General features: G+C 44.7%; 2 protein-coding genes across 2 annotated transcripts; one reads left to right on the plus strand and one right to left on the minus strand.

The window, feature by feature from the left end:
• Positions 1-77: 77 nt before the first annotated feature.
• On the minus strand, positions 78-19,810 carry LOC138953216 (uncharacterized). Its single transcript, XM_070325008.1, has 6 exons — positions 19,402-19,810; positions 15,063-15,266; positions 10,954-11,712; positions 4,107-4,313; positions 2,716-2,927; positions 78-2,272 (listed from the first exon to the last, which is right to left on the minus strand). The coding sequence occupies exons 1-6, from the start codon at positions 19,648-19,650 to the stop codon at positions 181-183; spliced, it is 3,723 nt and encodes a 1,240-aa protein (XP_070181109.1). The 5' UTR covers positions 19,651-19,810; the 3' UTR covers positions 78-180.
• Positions 7,813-10,157, plus strand: LOC138952544 (uncharacterized). The gene is made up of 2 exons (XM_070324227.1): positions 7,813-8,942; positions 9,263-10,157. Exons 1-2 carry the CDS (start codon positions 7,813-7,815, stop codon positions 10,155-10,157), a joined length of 2,025 nt encoding a protein of 674 aa, XP_070180328.1.
• Positions 19,811-22,129: the final 2,319 nt, after the last annotated feature.

Here is a 22,129-nt window from a genome sequence, read left to right on the forward strand (position 1 = left end):
ACACACACACACAAACACATGCGTGTGCACACACAACCACTTCCCATTGACACACACACCATTACTAACACACAAACGAAAACACACAGCCCCCCCTACTCCCCTCCACACACACACACACACACACACACACACACACACACACACAGATCATCTAATACTCCCACATCAAAACATATGTCACGGTATAAAGGCGATGAACTGTGACAGACAGCGCGACGCGGCCATGAAAAGCCAGTCCTGATCATCCATGGACAGAGACGACACGGCCTCGCTGATACGACAGCGTTCCAACTCTCTGTGGTCCTCCGTCTCATCGCAGTCACCTTCCTCCCGCCTCTCTCCCTTCCCATCCTCCATATTCACACAATCACCCGCTGGCAGGAAGAACGGCGACCTCGCCGAAGAGTCTTGGGTTCTCTCCCTTTTGTCGGCTAGCAAACTACTGTCGCAGGATGCCTGGGACTGAGCTTCTGGCACTGACGCCACAGGCCAGTCTCCTCTGATGGTCATTCCCATGCGGCACTGGGCCGGACTCTCTTCGTACTGGTCGTCTGGTCTGCCCGACCCTTCTGGTTGCTCTTCGCTCGACTCGTGTCGGGGAATGACCATGTTTTCTATCATGGACTTGATCAGTTCTTTCGCTTCCATGCAATCAATGATCCCTTTGTTGCTCTTCACTAGGTCTTCCACGTCAGTGCTTGGAGAAACTGTGGTGGCTGACACCACTTCAGAGCAAAGGGTTTTCTGAGATTCTAGGGAGTCTAAACGCGTAGACCAAATAGCGTCTGTGTGTGTGGCATTTGCCTGATCGGTAGAAGGGGAACCAACACCTGTTTCTCCATGTGCGAGGTTTACCTGGTCTACAGTCATGGAATCCGTTTGTTGTGAAACACATGACTCTCGCAGCGAAGACACAGGCGGTGCAGGGTTCAGATCGCTGGAAGTGGAGGGATGGGCTTCTGGGATGGCTGAAGGAGGTCCTCCTGGGATGAAGATGACCACCTTGCGCTCCAGACTGGGCACGGCCAGCACGTCAGTGACCACGATCTCGTCGCGTGAAGGACACGCGATCTCCTGGCTCGTGTTATCCACGATCACCTTGAGGGGCGCGCCCAGCTCCTTCAGCCTCGTGAAGAACGCGGAAGTGTTGACGTACTTCAAGAAGCGCACCACGTCGGACGCCGTCGTCTCCCACTGGTTGTTGCCATGGTGGCGGTAGAAGGCGATAGGCATGCTGACTAGCAACAACACATCGCGGAAGGTGAGGGAAGGAGAGTCCACGCTGGGGTAGGATTTTGATGTTGACGTGTTGCGGGGTGTTGATAAACCTTCGTTGCACGAACCCGCTGAGGAATTTGCCTCCTCTCCTCTCTCACATACCCCTGCTGTTCCTGGCTTGATCGAGGACTCTGGAGCACAAGCGACCGATTCAGGATCATTATTACCGCATGGAAACACCAGACCAAGCTCTCGCTGCAGAATGTCAACCAGCTGATCCGCACATTGAGCGCAGTCGTACATACCGGAGTGACTGCTGTGCTGTTTGTGCTGAATAAAGACAATGGGAGGACCGTCACAGGGCAGACCTCGGGCCGCGCTGCGTGTGGTGTACGCCGCTTTGTTGGACGGGTTCAGATCTAGATCTCTCAGCATCAGCTGGATGGAGGGCGGACTCCTCATCACAGTGTCCAGCCTGCACTGAGTGAAGCCCTGTGGCAAGGTCTTGACGAAGGCGGACACGAACCAGATGGGGCTGTGCGGGAAGGCAGAGGCTAGGAACTCCACGACAAAGAACATGTCGAAGGTCAGTTCGTCGAGCACGATGCACATGTTCTCCGTCTGACCTCCCGCTTTCAGTTCTGCCTTCAGCGTCTCCGTGTTGGTCTCGTTCAGGGCCACGTCGTGCCTCTCCACCGTCCCAGTGCCTGGAGAGTCACTGCACTCCGCCTTGATCGCCTCCTGCAGAACGTAGCCTATAGGACGTCCTCTGCCCGTCGATCTGATGTTGAGCACCACCACCCTCCTGCCCTCCCGCACCCACTGCCGTCCTTTCAGTTGCAGCAAAAGTGTCTTCCCTGACCCCATAGGTCCAGTCAGACACAGGCGTGTGAGTAAGGAGTTGGCCAGCAGACTGGCCTGGCTGGGCAGCAGGACGATGTGAGAGAAGCGGTCAGCTACCTGGCTGATGGCCTGGGCCGAGGTACGCACCTCCACACGCAACTGGTCGGTCTTTGTCCACACGGACACGACGGACAGCAGACCGCACGTTCTGGAATATAAATGGGGTAAAGCAAGCGTTACTGAAGCAGTAAAATCAGAAGACATTGACAATGACAATGACAATTGCATATCTTTATTTAACGAGGGTAGCAGAATAAGCAGTGATTTGCTTTTTTACATCTCGCCCTCGCCCTGAAGAGGGACTAATTTACAAAGACATTCGTAAAAGAACATAGCAAGGCAAGGCAAGGCAAGGCAAGGCAAATTTATTTCAAGAAACCCCATGAGGAGTACATGAAAAAAACAAGAACAAGAAAGAAATGCAGGCAGTTCCACGAATACAATATATATTTCATTCCGATGAGAGAAAAAAAGAAGAAGTTTCAGTAAGTCCAACATCTGAGGCAAAACTCACACAAACAGATCACTTCCACTATCCAAATCAGCAGACGAAGAAAGAATGGGAAAAGACAGGAATGTGTGCAAGTTTACCTTCCAACAATTGTTCTCCGGTCTTTCGGCGATAAAGGTTTGTTGACACATCCCATGCTGCTCTGCCACCACTGAGCTGTCTTGGAGCCTTGCCCGTGGGTGGACATCGCAGGCCCTTCAACATTCCTCATCCCGTCAGCCGAGCAGCTCGTGTCTAGGTCATCCTTCGTCAGGAAATACACACCCCACTCTTTTGCTTCATCGCCCACGGCCTGAAAACGCCAAGAGAAGACTTATTCTTTTATTTCAAACTTCATTATCTCATATTATCTCATGCGAACACCGGATTGACAGACAGAAACCATTCTGACAGATGGTAACTATCTGTGATGAGATCGGCGTACTGAGAACAAAGGCGGTTCGCTGAAAGTGAAAGGCGTATATATTATCCACGCCTGAAAGTTGGAGCAATAGATGGGTTGATGTAAGGACGGTATCACGGGTTGATATTGATGTTATTATTATAGTGTATTATTATTGTTTTTAGTGTGTGCCTGTGTGTACGTTGAAGGTAACCTGACGCAGACAAATTCTCTTGGCCATCGTGTAGTACAATAGTAGCTGAGTAAGCGTTATTTTGCAGGGTAAGCAATAAGTAGCGGGCAGTAATCAGTGCACAGCCGCGTGTGTATAGTAGGGCATTTCCTAATACGCTATAGCCGTACGATACCTGGCGATAGGTGCCACGATGCGGATACTCTCTCTCTCTTTCTCTCTCTCTCTTTCTCTCTCTCTCTCTCTCTCTCTCTCTCTCTCTCTCTCTCTCTCTCTCCACGATGCTGGACCCTGTGACGTCAGTCTCCGAAAATGGGAAGACAGCACAGGGCCCAAGCTTACTTAATCTAGGGAGATAGGGAAGACAAGAGAAGGACTGACTGCAGAGATTTCTTGGAGGACGGAGCTATAGACCAGACCAGAGGAAATAGGGCTAGGGAAATAGAGTATAGGAGTGTTGACCAGCAGAAAAGATAATACAAGTGATTACTTAGAATAAGTTAGCATAGAAACAAGTGATAGCTAGGATACGACAGTTGAAATAGAGTGCCAACAGAACAGTCTGCATCAGGTAAGCAAGTTCGCATGTTGTTTCCCCTTTTGTGTCAAGTTGTACCTTAAATAAAAAGAAGAAATTGTTGCTCTTGGTTTCGTTTGCATTCTTAAGATTGTTCGTATCTTTGTCTCCATTATAAAGATCTGTCTGTCCTCTCAACACTCCTAAAGCCAAGCGAGTAAAAGTAATTATGGACATCTTTAATAAACATATTTAAAGACCAGGTCACCACCAGATCGACCCCGCGATAACACCCCCAAAAAGTTTAGAAGCAGACATACAGATGAACACACTTAGTAATAGCCAGCCAGACATGACGAACAACTGAAGACAGACAAACCTTGTGCAGCTGTAGTGAAGTCAGATAAGGAAAGGCGACAACCAATGTGGCGCAGGGGAGACAACTCAGGTCGGACATGATGTAATGAAACACGTCACAGCTACGCTTGACTTGCTGCACGGCTTTCACCACGCTTTCCCGGATAGCTGCGCGATGTTCGTCTTCACTGGGCTTCCAGGTGGAGTTAGCCATTCCTGTAGATTTCACCTGGAACACGTCGACGTCATTCATCTTGAATTAATATTGGTGTTACTTTCATGATCTCGTAAAGAACTGAACTGAACTGAGAGAGAGAGAGAGAGAGAGAGAGAGAGAGAGAGAGAGAGAGAGAGAGAGAGAGAGAGAGAGAGAGACACACTCACACACACACACACACACACACACACACACACACACACACACACACAGAGATCCAGAACGAGTCGTGCCTGCCGGGGAGGCCGCTGTTGCATGCACTGTATGTTGTTGTTTATTCGTGATGAAAGTTTACTCTAACCTTTGCCGGATGCCGCTTTTGACTACACACTCCCGACGATGCGGGTTTGTCTGAACCCATACATTTGAAAGAGGGTTTTTACCGTTTATTCCTCTAACGACGATGCGGGTTTGTCTGAACCCATACATTTGAAAGAGGGTTTTTACCGTTTATTTCTCTAACGACGGGGTGGGTTCAGGGAAACCCACAGCGCTACTTCAGTGGTTGCATCGAGTTTCTCCCTTCACCGACCTCTTGCAGGGGAGGGGGAGGGGGAGGGAGAGACTGAGAGAGACTGAGAGACTAAGAAAGAGAGAGAGAGAGAGAGAGACTAAGAAAGAGAGAGAGAGAGACTAAGAAAGAGAGAGAGAGAGACTAAGAAAGAGAGAGAGAGAGACTAAGAAAGGGAGAGAGAGAGACTAAGAAAGAGAGAGAGAGAGTCTAAGAAAGAGAGTGAGAGACTAAGAAAGAGAGAGAGAGAGACTAAGAAAGAGAGAGAGGGAGACTAAGAAAGAGAGAGAGAGAGACTAAGAAAGAGAGAGAGACTAAGAGAGAGAGAGAGAGACTAAGAAAGAGAGAGAGACTAAGAAAGAGAGAGAGAGACTAAGAAAGAGAGAGAGACTAAGAAAGAGAGAGAGAGAGAGACTAAGAAAGAGAGAGAGAGAGAGACTAAGAAAGAGAGAGAGAGAGACTAAAAAAGAGAGAGAGAGACTAAGAAAGAGAGAGAGAGATTAAGAGAGAGAAAGAGAGACTAAGAAAGAGAGAGAGACTAAGAGAGAGAGAGACTAATAAAGAGAGAGAGAGACTAAGAGAGAGAGAGAGAGACTAAGAAAGAGAGAGAGAGACTAAGAAAGAGAGAGAGAGACTAAGAAAGAGAGAGAGAGAGACTAAGAAAGAGAGAGAGAGAGACTAAGAAAGAGAGAGAGACTAAGAAAGAGAGAGAGAGACTAAGAAAGAGAGAGAGAGACTAAGAAAGAGAGAGAGAGACTAAGAAAGAGAGAGAGAGAGACTAAGAAAGAGAGAGAGACTAAGAAAGAGCTAGAGAGAGAGAGAGACTAAGAAAGAGAGAGTGGGAGAGACTAAGAAAGAGAGAGAGAGAGACTAAAAAAGAGAGAGAGACTAAGAAAGAGAGAGAGACTAAGAAAGAGAGAGAGAAAGAGAGACTAAGAAAGAGAGAGAGAGACTAAGAAAGAGAGAGAGAAAGAGAGACTAAGAAAGAGAGAGAGAGACTAAGAAAGAGAGAGAGGGAGACTAAGAAAGAGAGAGAGACTAAGAAAGAGAGAGAGAGACAAAGAAAGAGAGAGAGAGACTAAGAAAGAGAGAGAGAGACACTAAGAAAAAAAGAGAGAGAGAGACTAAGAAAGAGAGAGAGAGACTAAGAAAGAGAGAGAGAGAGAGACTAAGAAAGAGAGAGAGAGAGACTAAAAAAGAGAGAGAGAGACTAAGAAAGAGAGAGAGAGAGAGAGATTAAGAGAGAGAAAGAGAGACTAAGAAAGAGAGACTGAGAGACTAAGAGAGAGAGAGAGAGAGACTAAGAAAGAGAGAGAGAGACTAAGAGAGAGAGAGACTAAGAAAGAGAGAGAGAGACTAAGAAAGAGAGAGAGAGACTAAGAAAGAGAGAGAGAGAGACTAAGAAAGAGAGAGAGAGACTAAGAAAGAGAGAGAGAGACCAAGAAAGAGAGAGAGAGAGACTAAGAAAGAGAGAGAGAGACAGACTAAGAAAGAGAGAGAGAGAGACTAAGAAAGAGCTAGAGAGAGAGAGAGAGACTAAGAAAGAGAGAGAGAGACTAAAAAAGAGAGAGAGAGAGACTAAAAAATAGAGAAAGACTAAGAAAGAGAGACTAAGAAAGAGAGAGAGAAAGAGAGACTAAGAAAGAGAGAGAGACTAAGAGAGAGAGAGACTAAGAAAGAGAGAGAGAGAGACTAAGAGAGAGAGAGAGACTAAGAAAGAGAGAGAGAGAGACTAAGAAAGAGAGAGAGAGACTAAGAAAGAGAGAGAGCGAGAGACTAAGAGAGAGAGAGACTAAGAGAGAGAGAGACTAAGAGAGAGAGAGACTAAGAAAGAGAGAGAGAGAGAGACTAAGAAAGAGAGAGAGAGACTAAGAAAGAGAGACAGAGAGAGAGACTAAGAGAGAGAGACAGAGAGAGAGACTAAGAGAGAGAGAGAGAGAGAGACAGAGAGAGAGACAGACAGAGAGAGAGACAGACAGAGAGAGAGAGAGAGACAGAGACAGACAGTCAGATAGACGGATAGACGGATAGACAGACAGACAGACAGACAGAGCAACTGACAACAGACATACAGACAGAGAGATACGGACAGACAAACAGAGAGACAGACAGTCTCTTGGAGACAAACAGGCAGACAGACACTGTTCCGCCGCTTTGGTAATTATGGGTGTAGCAGAACCCGCGCCGTCGGCAGAGGGATAGTTACAATCACTACTACTCTTTAAAAGTATGGGTATGTGTGAACCCGCGCCATCGGTAGTGTTTATGTAAATTATCATAATCAATTAATTCTGATGTTTTGTCATGTACACACTAAAAATTTGCAGACAGAGAGCAAATTAGGTGTGTGAGAGATACTTAAAATTTCAAAACGATACCTTTAATGGTTCCAGAGTTACAATGATTTTAGTGTGTCTCTGGGTACAGGTGAACCCAGGAAGCACGGCAAAGGTTAAGATTAAGGGAAGAAGTGGCACGAAATTATTTACTAAAATCCTTCCAAAATGTGTTTTGGGTTTCCTGCAATATTAGGTACTTTGAACACCCTAGATTCATTGTGTCATGTTTATTTTGTCAATTGTATCGTATTTTTTGCAATAAAGTGATGAATTTCAAAGTGAGTGCACATGCATGAGTGATAAAAGTCAGAAAACTTGCTGAAAAATCGATGTTTTCAAGGGCTTGAAACAGCCACTTTTCTTCCAAGAAGACAAACTCGTTGCACTCGACACGATCCATCGGGAATTCCCGTTTGCTGGTGACGTCAACAATACCCCAAAATAGCCCGTTATTTTCGCTCAACTGTCAGAGCACAAGCATACTATCCGCGACAGGAATTCCCGGATTTGCAAGATTGACCGTCGATCTATGAGAGCTCTTCTCTGGTTGGTCATTGTAACTTACCATGGCTACTGGCGCATGCGCAACAAGCCTTATCCGCTGTAAACACAACATCGGTTTGTCGATCGAATTACACTACCGTCTATCAGTCGGCCAGCAATGTTCACTGCAAAATTCAACGATAGAAAGAGGTTTGTGGGGCAGGCATCGGGCAAGAGGAAGAAGCAGCTTGCATTAGCTCGAATAGCCGAACAAGAAAAGTCCACGGGCGATGAAAACGCGCCCCGCGAAGTTGGCGCAGCGGAGTGTGTCGTTTTGGATGGTGGAGGTGATGCACATTTTTCTCATCGACTTCAAGTCGAACCTCGGCCAGTGTTGTGCGATATACACGACAACCAGCAGGAAATAGAGGGTGCTTCTGCCTCTGCGAAGAAGCTAAGAAGATTCAGTGGTGCCGATGACTTGCAGAACGCACAAGTGCCAGCCGATGTGCCTGCTGAACCGAAACGTACATGGTGTATCGTTGAGTGTGGTCAGCTCAACTCGCTATTATCGGATGTGAAGTGCCCGGAATGCGAAGCAGGACATTTAACGATACGCGTTGGAGAATCCATGGGCTTGTCCCAAGAGTTAGCACTTTGCTGTGACAGCTGCCAGTACAGACGGTCAGAATTTTCTTCACCTAGAGAGAGCAACCGCAACCACATGAAGAATGTTCCCTTTGACGTGAACAAACAGATTGTCCTATACTCGCATGAGATTGGCAGTGGGTACTCAAGTGTGGAAAAGCTGTGCACAGTGTTTGGCATGCCCGTGATGAACAAAAGCTCATATCAAAGAATTGATAAAAAGGTCAATGCCAGCATCTTGGCCGTAACAAATGTCACACTGGTGGAAACTGTTGAGCATGTAAATGTTGCATACAGGCAGACCTTTCCTCAAGGTAGAGCAGATGTCCAGTTTGACGAAGAGGATGAAGACGCTGCCTGGGAAGAAGATGACGGTATTCTTTGGGTAGATGTTGCCTTTGATGGCACCTGGCATAAAAGGGGTTTTTCATCACATTATGGTGTAGGAGTGGTGGTTGACGTTCTCACTGGGTTGGTGCTCGACTTCTCTGTAAAATCCACCTACTGCCACACATGTGCCATGAATAAGGAGAAGTTGGAGGAGATGACCCCTGCCCAACAACTGCGATGGGAGCAGCAACACCGGGCTGAGTGCAGCATCAACCACCAGGGATCTGCAAAGTCTATGGAGAGGGATGCAGCGTTGGAGTTATGGGGAAGGTAAGAATATAATCTGTATACCCCCACCATAGCCTATCTTTTAATTTTTGAAGTTCAGAACAGAGAGAGAGAGAGAGAGAGTGCACGAAGATTCGATTATGAATTAGTGACAATAACAAAGTTCATTTATAGCCTTTTATAACAAAACAAGAACAAAACAATACTACTGTGAAAATATTTTGTAACACAACACCCCCCCCCCCCCCCCCCCCTTTATAACTTTATAAGCAAATCCTGAACTCATAAATTGTGTTCTGCAAGTAGAGGTGCACAATTTGCTTGCCTACACAATGGGTTTTCTGATTTTTACTGTGCTGCAGGTCTGTTGAGCGTCACAACCTCAGGTACAGAACTATGCTGTCGGACGGAGATTCTACGGCTTTCAATGCTGTGGCTGCAGCTCAGCCCTACGGTCCCACACGTCCCATCACCAAGCTGGAATGTACCAACCACCTCCCCAAGAGAATGGGCACAGCTCTCCGCAAGGCAGCAAAGGATGAAAGGCTTGGTGGAAGAGGGGAGGGGCGACTAACCAAGGAAAAGTGCCAACGCTTGCAAAACTACTTCCGTAGCGCGATCCTCAACAACCTTGAAGATCAGCGAGCCATCGAGCAGGCGATCTGGGCCACTTTCTTCCATGTGACTTCAACTGACGAGGACCCTCACCATGACAGATGTCCAGCTGGGCCAGCCTCATGGTGCTTTTTTCAAAGAGCCAGGGCAGAAGAGCAACCACCACCTCCACACGCAGAGCACAACGGCACCGCCTTGTCCAGGGAAGTCTCGCATGCTGTTCTGCCCATCTACAGAAGAATGACCAATCCCATTCTTCTCAAGCGCGTGGCCCATGGCAAAACCCAGAACAGTAACGAGTCTCTGCACAATGTCATGTGGGGACACTGCCCCAAAGAAATCTTTGTTGGGAAAGGCCGGGTGGAAGCAGCCACCGCTGAGGCTGTTGCGAAGTTCAACAGAGGCAACTTTGCACTGGCACAGGTCATGGACCACATGAGCTTGCCAATAACTGATCTCATGGAGGCTGCTTTGGCCAAGAAAGACAAGGTTAGGATTCAGAAAGCAGAGAAAGCAACAGCTGTGGCCGCTGTGGCAGCCCGTAGGGCAAGATGTGCGGGTCGTCAACGCCAGCTGGAGCAGCAAGAAGACCAGGAGGGGGAGGTGTACGGAGCTGGACTGATGGGAGACGGGGGAGAATAAGTAACTGAACCATTTCAAGAAGTCTGTGAACAATACAGGAGCACTCATATCATCTTTATTTGGCCATCTGTCTTCATCTTTTTTACAGAAACATTTCACCAACTTTCAATCACCATTTTTTCAGAATATGATTTTCAAGGACGGTAACCACGCGACGAAGGTCTTCACTTCTCATCTACTTGTGGTAGACTACCAATTTTTTCACCCCAATCATTGTAAATGAATTCGCCCCGTAGTTACAGGAGCGCTTTTTCAAAAAAAATTGTTTTTTGTTTTTTATGAATTAGAATAAAAGCCTGACATAGCATTTTCATGCGAAAATATAATGTCGGCCAATTTTTTTATTTTTATGGAAACTAAGGCTGATACTCACAAAAATGCTCTGTAACTACTGAGAAACGCTACTTGTGAGTTCATAACAACAAATATGAGGTTGTTAGCTTGAGAAATTTCTAAAATATCACGCTAGAGCTGAATAGGCCGTTTCATGTTTTTTTGTCAAAAATCGAGCGTTTTTACCCATAAAAAGACCCTCAGGCAATTTTTTTGCACAAATGAGTCTTTTTATGTGTTTTTGCTTGATAATACGTACAAATATTGCAAGAAAAAGTGCAAACATCCAGTAGAAATTTTTCGTGCCACCTCTCCCCTTAAGATCATAGACTATAGGTGTCGTGCTTTCAGTTGGAAGACCTAGAAAAGAAACGGCAACATTATTGCACTGGTTCTGGTCTTGGCTGGAAAAATTGTCTCTTTGTCGAGAGTAAAATTAAAAACAAAACCCCACACAACTCACCTCCATGAGAATAACGCCACACTGGCAATGGAGCAGAACAACATCAATCTCTCCTCGCTGGCGTCTCCTGTCTTCTGGTCGAGGAGGCAGTTGTCTCCCTTGTTCCTCTTTGTCCTCGCACGGGTACTCAGGTTCCTGGTTGGATGGCCCAGGAAGACTGCTGTCTTGCGCCAAACTGATAGAAACTGGGTTGATTGCATCACAGGACGAGCCTGGTCCCAACATGTCAGGCATGCCACACGCCTGCCAGTCTCTCGTTCCTTGTTGTAAAGGTCTGTTTTCAGAAGACACAGGGACTGGTTGTGGAGGTCTGTATTCTGGAGACGCACACTCCCCTTGGCCTGTTAGTTGGTATCTGTCTTGTGCAGGCACGCTTTTTCCAGGCTCTCCTTCGTGACGGAAGATTTTAGGCTGCTGAACGTCAGCCTTGTGATGCTCACACCACCTTCCCCCTTCACTGTGTCCACCACTCTCCTCTCCCCCAAACCTACACCCATGTAACCCATCACCATCACAAGGCAGCCCGGACTTTAAGTCGCCACATCCGCTACCTGACTTTGTCCTTCTCTTCCGTTTTCGGTCCTTGGTGGATCTGGCAGAGGGCGGTTTAACCTTGGCCAGGTAGTTGTCGAAGTCGAGGGAGCTGATGATGAAAAGTGGAGTCCTGTCACGATCCTGAAGCAGCCGGCCCAGGCGCTGCATGTTCTCTAGCACAACGGTGTGGGCGAGGTCACCGCGCCACTTGCTGTCGTTCGGCAACTGCAAGTACAATAGACGATGTTCGGAAACAATATTAATAATGATGATAAAAAAAAATAAAAAATAAAAAAATAATGATGAGGATATTTATATGGCGTAAATCCTAAAACAGTTTTAAGCGCCTCACAAAAACATACATAAATACATTATTCTGTACACAATAAAAAAACGCTCGCGCTGGACCCGAGTACTCTTCACAGACTGGCTCGCTCCCCCAGTATGAAAGTTTTTGTCTTGTGCACGTTTAAGACCAAGTGATTGCTCTGTGTGAATTACAGGCATTCCCTTTGCTATATAAATACATTGCATGCGAGCCGAGGATATGCGTGGTGACTGGCCTTTCTCTTTTATTTGATCACAGTGAAAAATATACTGCCGACCCTCTTCATAACTTAACAATATAAATGTTTGGAATGCCTGTGGTGTGAATGTTGGTTTCTGAAATTAAACTTGAGCGATTGTTCTGTGTGTGCTGATCTCTACAATCGTAAACGAGTGGCTGGTCTCGGGATCCAACATCTGAGAAAAGTTCCTCATAATATGTTTAATACGGAGTGTTTATTCTGTGCAGGTGTTGCTCTTTATAATTATAGTCATAATTGAGTGGTTGGCCTCTGAAGCCAAGGTTATTATTATTATTATTATTCACGTTTATACTGTCTAGCTGACTACGAAGAGCCGTCGCCTCTCTTTACGTTCCAAGAGGTAAGAAGCCGGCTGGCTTCCCTTTCACCCCTGTGCGCCACAGGCGTTTGACTTTAGATCGTAATGGCTTGAAACATCGAGCCCTTTTGATCTAAACTCACATGCCTACAGTGCTAACTTCGCTCGTTCATAAAATTAGGTCGCGCAGCACGCGAACTGGCACACGCAGCGTATACATATCAGGGCCGGACTGCCGGGGGGGTTATGGGGGTTGCGCAACCCCCCCCCCTAGCCTGAACATGTACCTTACTTATTTAATTTTTTTTTTATTATTGCTTATTTTATGCCGTTTCATGCAAGGAGCGACCATTTTCTTATCTCAGAATATGACCTACCCATCAGCTTCAGGGGGCTTTGCCCCCTGACCCCCACAAGGGGCTCTGCCCCTTGACCCCCGCCCAGGGGCGGACGAGGGGAGGGGGGAGGTTTCTAGGGTTTCCGGACCCACCTTATAAATATAAAAATATTGAATGAGGTATGCATTTCTTTATTTTACATTGAGTTTCAATTTTGGGGGTTATAATCAGTGACAAAATCTGCTGCCTGAAACTGGTAATGATCATCCTCAGAATGCACCAGATTGCACCATTTTGCATCCTTTTTTATATTTAGTCAAGTTTTGACTAAATATTTTAACGTAGAGGGGGGAATCGAGACGAGGGTCGTGGTGTATGTGTGTGTGTGTGTGTGTGTGTGTGTCTGTCTGTCTGTCTGTCTGTCTGTCTGTGTGTGTGTGTAGAGCGATTCAGACCAAACTACTGGACCGATCTTTATGAAATTTTACATGAGAGTTCCTGGGATTGATATCCCCGAACGTTTTTTTCATTTTTTTGATAAATGTCTTTGATGACGTCATATCCGGCTTTTCGTGAAAGTTGAGGCGGCACTGTCACGCCCTCATTATTCAACCAAATTGGTTGAAATTTTGGTCAAGTAATCTTCGACGAAGCCCGGACTTCGGTATTGCATTTCAGCTTGGTGGCTTAAAAATTAATTAATGACTTTGGTCATTAAAAATCTGAAAATTGTAAAAAAAAATAAAAATTTATAAAACGATCCAAATTTACGTTTATCTTATTCTCCATCATTTGCTGATTCCAAAAACATATAAATATGTTATATTCGGATTAAAAACAAGCTCTGAAAATTAAATATATAAAAATTATTATCAAAATTAAATTGTCGAAATCAATTTAAAAACACTTTCATCTTATTCCTTGTTGGTTCCTGATTCCAAAAACATATAGATATGATATGTTTGGATTAAAAACACGCTCAGAAAGTTAAAACAAAGAGAGGTACAGAAAAGCGTGCTACCCTTCTTAGCGCAACTACTACCCCGCTCTTCTTGTCAATTTCACTGCCTTTGCCATGAGCGGTGGACTGACGATGCTACGAGTATACGGTCTTGCTGAAAAATGGCAGCTACTTGACTAAATATTGTATTTTCGCCTTACGCGACTTGTTAAAAAATTTTCCGGGGAGGCATGCCCCCGGACCCCCCTAGCAAGCTAGGCGCTTTGTGCTGTCACACCCATATCTTCACAATACACTTTTGAAACACCCCCCCCCCCCCTAAAATGAACTGATCCGCCCCTGCCGCCAGGGGGGATATCCCCCTGGACCACCTCTAGCTACCCCCCCCCCCTCCTCTTAGCCTAGTCCGGCCCTGCATATGTGTGCTCAGGCCGGTCCAGTGTGACTCTCGGGGTTAGCTGTGTAGTGTAATAATAGACCAAATCCCCATCCGCTGGCTGGCTGTTCTATCAGGCTGCCTGGCTGGCTGTTGCTCCGTGTGAATTCCTCCCACCGCCAAGTCGTTTTTGTGGTTTATTTCGCATTTAGGTCCCAGGTAACATTATGAAGTTTTAATACGATCAATCGGACCTATTATGAAGTTAGTGTATCAACTTTTGAACGAACTGCGCCCAGTAGTTTCCCAGCAATAAGCTGTTAAGTCGAGACAGACACACACATACACACACAGACACACAATTAAAGTCTGTTGAGCCCAAGTACTAGCGTACTCGGGGATAATGATGAGGATATTTATATGGCGTAAATCCTAAAACAGTTTTAAGCGCCTCACAAAAACATACATAAATACATTATTCTGTACACAATAACTCAGTATGGGCTGTATAAAAATAAATACCCTTGTTTTAGCGAGACAAATAATCCAAACAAACAGCTCCTTGTGCAATTGTTTCCGAGACATCCTTCGCTAGTGATGGGCCCGTGTATTACTTGTCTCAGGAACTGATTCGTCTATTAGGATTAATGACTGCTTTGTAAACTTTCAACGTCAGCAGCAGTTTCTGACTGGCAGGTAGTTAGCAAACACGAATACTTGAGCTCATACGTTCACAAAGACTTCGGATTCAGTGAGCTTAGATCTGTACGAATTGAGACTAAAACAAACATCTCTTGCATGATCTGATGTCAGAGCTAAAATTCTTCTGAACGGGTTTGAGCTTAGATGCGTAGGAAGTTCTGGGATGTGAGCTCAGACCCTTATATATATATATATATATATATATATATATATATATATATATATATATATATATATATATATATATATATTCAAGGACTTGAGATTCCATCTCAGATTTTTGGAAAGAATGACACTCATTTGAGCTTACCGGAGAATCAAGCAGTAGGCCCCGAAACTCTCGACTCTTGTTCTTCTTCGTCTTCTTGTTCAATATCTGTTGGTTGAAATGTAGGGCAGGCACCCGGTAGCTGCGCTGATCTAGGTCCGGGTAGTACGTGTCCACAAAGTCCTCTGTCCACTCGCCGAACGAGCGGGTCACTCCCCCGAGCTGAAGTTGGAGCTGATCGAAATCCTTGGGACACAAAACGTATCATTAATGCGTTTTAATGCATTTTGTGATAGATTCTTGAATGATAAAATAATGACAAGTTTCGAACTTTACCTTTTAAAGATAAGTGTAAAACACGCTAGTTCTTTTGGGTATACTTCTATTTTTAACACAATTAATACATAAACCAAAATAAAGAGAAATCCAAAAATACGATAGACGGCTAATATTCCGAAAACCAAGAAAAAGCACACAAACAAACACACACACACACACACACACACACAAACAAACACACACACACAGACACACATACACACACACACACAGACACACACACACACACAGACACACACACACACACAGAGACACACTGAACACAGACACACACACACACACACACACACACAGACACACACACACACAAACAAACACACAGACACACACACAGACACACACACACACACACAGACACACACACACACACACACAAACAAACACACACACACACACACACAGACACACACACACACAAACAAACACACACACACAGACACACACACACACACACAAACAAACACACACACACACGCACACACACACACACACACACACAGACACACACACACAGACACACACACAGACACACACACACCGTACAGACACACACACAGACACACACACACACACAGACAGACACACACACACACACACACACACACACACACACACACACACAGACATACACACACACAGACACACACACAGACACACACACACACAGACACACACACACACACACAGACACACACACACACACACACACAAACAAACACACACACACAGACACACACACACACACACACTAGGTAGGCTAGGCAAGACAAACCACAATCAGAAAAACACATTACAAACCCAAAGGGGTATTAATGAGACGTACGACATACACGCGAAGAGAACCAGCACAACATACCTAAACAAAACTAGGTTACAAACACATGCGGGAGATTGCCAAATAAAGCATGTCAGATTTATGTAAGCATGAGTTGGACTCGATTATCTACATTTGCCCTGTTTATGTAGGCCTATACTGTGTAACATTGACACCGCGGCGATACAGAATCAAAAAGGAAGAAGTGGGGAACGTTCAATCATAAACAAGACAAAACTTTGAAGCAGTACGTCAACTTGTGGTGGTTGAATTGGAGAACGTTCAATCATAAACAAGACAAAACATTAACTAGTCGCGTCGACCTGGTGGTAGAAAGTGGAGAACGTTCAATCATAAACAAGACAAAGCATCAACTAGTGCGTCGACCTAGTGTAGAAAGTGGGGAACGTTCAACCACAAACAAGACAAAACATTAACTAGTCGCGTCGACCTGGTGGTAGAAAGTGGAGAACGTTCAATCATAAACAAGACAAAGCATCAACTAGTGCGTCGACCTAGTGGTAGAAAGTGGGGAACGTTCAACCACAAACAAGACAAAGCATCAACTAGTGCGTCGACCTAGTGGTAGAAAGTGGGGAACGTTCAACCACAAACAAGACAAAGCATCAACTAGTGCGTCGACCTAGTGGTAGACAATGGGGAACGTTCAACCACAAACAAGACAAAGCATCAACTAGTGCGTCGACCTAGTGGTAGACAATGGGGAACGTTCAACCACAAACAAGACAAAACATCAACTAGTGCGTCGACCTAGTGGTAGACAATGGGGAACGTTCAACCACAAACAAGACAAAACATCAACTAGTGCGTCGACCTAGTGGTAGACAATGGGGAACGTTCAACCACAAACAAGACAAAACATCAACTAGTGCGTCGACCTAGTGGTAGACAATGGGGAACGTTCAACCACAAACAAGACAAAACATCAACTAGTGCGTCGACCTAGTGGTAGACAATGGGGAACGTTCAACCACAAACAAGACAAAACATCAACTAGTGCGTCGACCTAGTGGTAGACAATGGGGAACGTTCAACCACAAACAAGACAAAACATCAACTAGTGCGTCGACCTAGTGGTAGAAAGTGGGGAACGTTCAACCACAAACAAGACAAAACATTAACTAGTGCGTCGACCTAGTGGTAGAAAGTGGGGAACGTTCAACCATAAACAAGACAAAGCATCAACTAGTGCGTCGACCTAGTGGTAGACAATGGGGAACGTTCAACCACAAACAAGACAAAGCATCAACTAGTGCGTCGACCTAGTGGTAGACAATGGGGAACGTTCAACCACAAACAAGACAAAGCATCAACTAGTGCGTCGACCTAGTGGTAGAAAGTGGAGAACGTTCAACCACAAACAAGACAAAACATCAACTAGTGCGTCGACCTGGTGGTAGAAAGTGGAGAACGTTCAACCACAAACAAGACAAAGCATCAACTAGTGCGTCGACCTAGTGGTAGAAAGTGGAGAACGTTCAACCACAAACAAGACAAAACATCAACTAGTGCGTCGACCTGGTGGTAGAAAGTGGAGAACGTTCAACCATAAACAAGACAAAACATTAACTAGTACGTCGACCTGGTGGTAGAAAGTGGGGAACGTTCAATCATAAACACGACAAAACATTAACTAGTGCGTCGACCTGGTGGTAGAAAGTGGAGAACGTTCAATCATAAACACGACAAAACATTAACTAGTGCGTCGACCTGGTGGTAGAAAGTGGAGAACGTTCAATCATAAACACGACAAAACATTAACTAGTGCGTTGACCTGGTGGTAGGTGAAGTAGGGAACGTTAACATTAACTAGACTGTCGACCTAGTGTTACATGAAGTGGGAAACGTTCTTTTATAAACAAAACAAAGCATCAAAGTAGTAAACCGACCTGGTGGAAGTTGACCTATGCGGACAAACCAATACCAATAAGACAATAACCAGAAAAAGAACTTAGCGTCGTCAGTCTCTTCGATCTCAAGATAGCGTTTTTATCGTGTGGGTTTTATTTTGTTCTTTCCTGATTGGTTTGGATCAATTCAACACGATTTTTTCTTGTTTAAAATCAGATCAGTTTTAATTAAGCATGTTCACGGGCCTGTTAATGTTTATCGTTGGTGTTCAAAATGAATCCTAATTGGGTTTTTGTTAGAAATAACACTATCAATCAATATTTCCTGTTGCTCAGGTTTTGTGTTAAATTCGTCGTATTAGCAATTGTGATAAAGACAAAAAAAGCACTATATCGAATCACGGAAGATAAAATCTCGCAAAAACCCACTTGGGCAGTGACGGTGCAGCCCATGCGGAACGCAAGAAAAAGACTGAAAGTCTGAGGAAAAAGAAACACAAATCAACTGTAACAGTCACTTCCTGATGGGCGGCTATTAATTTTTTCCTCGTCAGTCCGCTTGAATATATTGTTTAACCTCAGTGGTTGCATACACTTTAGACCTTCGCCTTCCTTTTTTTTTTTTAGAGGGGGGGGGGGGGGGGGGGTCACGCGTCGTTCTCTGTAAGTTGGTTAATTTTAACTGCATATATGTGTGCATATATTTACCATTCAACTTTTCTACTTAGGATTTGAATTTTTTGAAAAAAATACAAACACTGATGCAAAACAATTTCTCTTTTTAAAAATACTAACACAGATGTTCTCAATGTATATTATGTAGGCTAATTCACAAAATGTCTACTACACTTTGTGGCTTGACGCCCATACTCGGAAAGGAAGGTATTTTCTTCAAGTTCTTTTTCTTCTTCTGCGTCAGTATATAAACTGCAGTGGTGTGGGCTTCTACTTGTACATTCGTGTGTATGTCTGTTCTACCCCGCCATTTATCTCGTCTCTTCACTGTATAGTCGTGAGAAACAACGCTCGATAAAATTAATCGGTCCGTACAAATGTTTTTGTCACAGCCCTTAGCTATTAGGGGAAGGGCTCCTAATATGGACCACTTTTTTCATGCTGATAACTAGCTTGTTTTCTTGCGAAGAAGTTTCATTTTGTGTTTGGTAGTCCTTCTCTCTTAGGTTAACCGTTAGGCCTAATTAGAGTGAAATAGCTTTGATAGACATTCAGCAAAAATTAAATACAGAAAAAATCCGTCGGGCTTCAATTACCTTTGGTCGGGCGTCAATCCCCGATGAAGACCTCGAAGTTTCAAATGGAAGCATGTTAATGTGTAAATATGCGGTATTCCACTTACCATTATCACGGCATCAGCTGATGAAGTGCAACCATCACAATTACCAAAAACTTGCACACAACTCCAAACTCGGTCTTGTTTGTGAGGGGGAGAAAAACCAACCCTCCAACACGCTGTCGACTCTCGACAGTGTTCCATATCGTACTGGATCGTATACACACACATTCCGGCCATGGCTGGTGTGGCGGCGAAGCGAAGAGTTCGCCCAGCAAAACACAACAGCCGTGAATGGTACACGTGAACGGCCATGACCTAGCTAAATGAACACACTGATCGAGGACTCCCTGGCACAGAACAGTGGTTAGCGAGCGAGAGAGAGGGATAGAAAATAAGAGAGAGAAGGAAAGAGAGAGAGGAAAGAGAGAGAGAGATCTTCCTTTTTTGCCGCAGTCAACGGGGCTGTGCATACTATCGACGAGAGAGAGAGAGAGAGGAAGAGAGAGAGTGAGAGAGCTTTCCGATGCTTTTCTTGCCACAAGTACACTGCGCCGCTGTGACAGTGTGAAGTTGTGTGTGTGTGTGTGTGCCGTGTGTGTGTTTCTATATATATATATATACGACTAGTGTCTGTCTGTCTGTCTGTGCGCGATGCACGGCCAAAGTTCTCGATGGATCTGCTTCAAATTTGATGGGCTTATTCAGAGAGACCCCGGACACAACCTCATCGATCAGATATTTCAACACGTGCTCTCAGAAAAACGAAAAAAGATAACACCTGTTTTGAAAACTGTTGATGATATTCAATACAACTGAGAAAATATTGAGACTTGCAGGAGATTTTTTTTTATCCAAAGTAGTCATCCAGAATGAGAATATACGTGTTTTGTTTCTCCCTTTCTCACCTTTTCTTCAGTGGCCATATTTAATATTTTTGAGATAAAAAAATATTTGTAAGCCTAAAATACAACACCAGCAACCTCGTATCTTCCATTTTATGAAAATTGTTCCGTCCAAGTGTGGCACGAAAACCTCGTAAGTCTAACTTAAGTTTTTTTGGGTTTTTTTTTTTTTTTGCGTTCCCTTGAAACAAAATAATTAAGATTCGAGTTTTTTCTCAAGACTTTTTCTCACTTTAAAAAGCAGCTGGAGATACGAGCTTTTCTCACCACACAGGCCAGGGCCGGACTAGGCGAAGAGGAGGGGGGGGGGGGGGGTTTGCCAGTAGTGGTCCAGGGGAATGTTTCCCCTTGCGGGGTCAAGGGGCAGAGCCCCTTGTGGGGGTCAGGGGGCGAAGCCCCCTGAAGCTGATGGGTAGGTCATATTTTGAGATAGGAAAATGGTCGCTCCTTGCATGAAACGGCATAAAATAAACAATAATAAAAAAAAAAATAATAAGTGAGGTACATGTTTAGGCTAGGGGGGGGGGGGTTGCGCAACCCCCATAACCCCCCCGGTAGTCCGGCCCTGCAGGCAAACAAAGAAGGGAGCTAACTATTGTTATAAAGTTGGCCAAAAAATTATTGCAACAAATTTCAAACCCAAATCTCTAGTATGTTGGTAAAATATTCCGAAAGTTTCAAAGCAATCCACCAAATCATTGCTAAAGTGCAGACTTCTTTTGTCATGATACCCATAAAAAATGACGCAAAAAGTCCCGTTTTTGACCGCTCTTGCGATCGACACCTGCATGAGTAGAAATAGCATAGTACGCGCAATACGCATGGTAGCAAAACAAAACAATTTATTCAGGGTAGATAATTGACTTTCTTCTCGTATGTCAAAGTTGCAAAGTTTTGCCTATTGTGATTTCTTGTCAATTTTTCATTCGGCTCTGCCGTTTTTGTCTGGTCGATTTTGAGGGTACCCTTACTTGAGCGGCGGTCACGTGACCCCTGTAAGAGAAATATTTAATCCAAAAGGTGATCCTGAAGGTACAGTGAACGGTCTTAACTGGCATATACAGTTTTAATGAAATGACACGGGGATTAATGCTTTAATTTGGGTTTGAAATTTGCTGCAATAATTTTTTGGCCAAGTTTAGTTCCAAAACGGCCTCAAAAATTGAGATACGATGTTTGTGACTTACAGCGACGCTATTGAGTAACTATCATAGCACAACAAGATTGATTTCAAGTTTACTTTTGGAAGGCTGTTCGGGTTCTGAATCGGACAAACTGACTGTCTATATTTCAGTCTCTTATGCAACGCAGCGTCAGTTCTGCGTGCCGCCGAACGGCTTCAGATGTCAGGAAGTCCACAGTGGAAGTCGAAAGTGCTTCAAAGCGCTTTGCGGAAGTCCAACTACTTTAAAGATAAGGCCAAAAACACAATCACAAGCTTCCGATACTTAACTGATACTTTGTCACGTCATTCTGCATTGTCATCAGTGGTCACAAAACAGTTAGCTTTTCTCTCACTCTCACTCTCAGTCACTGTCAGTGCAAATTAAGCGAGGACGCAGCTGGTTCAGTGCAGTTTCAGTTTTTAGTTTACGCCCCTAGGTCATGTTGTACCCATGAATCCGGCCGCACGAGGTCAGCATTAGTATCAAACTCGACTGTCCGCACTAGGTCAGCAATATTTTGTTGTTGAAGGTCATTGTCCCATGGGCCGCTATTTTGAAAAAAACACCTGTCAACTACCAGATAGGATAGACTGTCATCAGTGACAGATTCAGCAGTAGCCAGTGCCAGTACTGGTACTAAATATGTTTATTAAGTGTATAGACCGGCCACTGTGATAATTATAGCTTAATATCAGTAATTCTGCTCAAAAATGCAACCTCGAA

Source organism: Littorina saxatilis, linkage group LG17, assembly GCF_037325665.1.
Source record: "Littorina saxatilis isolate snail1 linkage group LG17, US_GU_Lsax_2.0, whole genome shotgun sequence".
In the NCBI taxonomy this organism is placed as follows: Eukaryota; Metazoa; Mollusca; class Gastropoda; order Littorinimorpha; family Littorinidae; genus Littorina; species Littorina saxatilis.

Excerpts from the sequence above, each read along its gene's own strand:
- LOC138952544 (XM_070324227.1), top strand. The coding sequence starts at position 7,813 with ATGTTCACTGCAAAATTCAACGATAGAAAGAGGTTTGTGGGGCAGGCA. Across the intron at positions 8,943-9,262 it reads GCGTTGGAGTTATGGGGAAG|GTCTGTTGAGCGTCACAACC; the intron begins GTAAGAATATAA and ends ACTGTGCTGCAG.
- LOC138953216 (XM_070325008.1), bottom strand. The coding sequence starts at position 19,650 with ATGGCCGTTCACGTGTACCATTCACGGCTGTTGTGTTTTGCTGGGCGA. Across the intron at positions 15,267-19,401 it reads CAGCTGATGCCGTGATAATG|GATTTCGATCAGCTCCAACT; the intron begins GTAAGTGGAATA and ends TTGTGTCCCAAG. Across the intron at positions 4,314-10,953 it reads GTGGCGTTATTCTCATGGAG|GTGAAATCTACAGGAATGGC; the intron begins GTGAGTTGTGTG and ends GACGTGTTCCAG.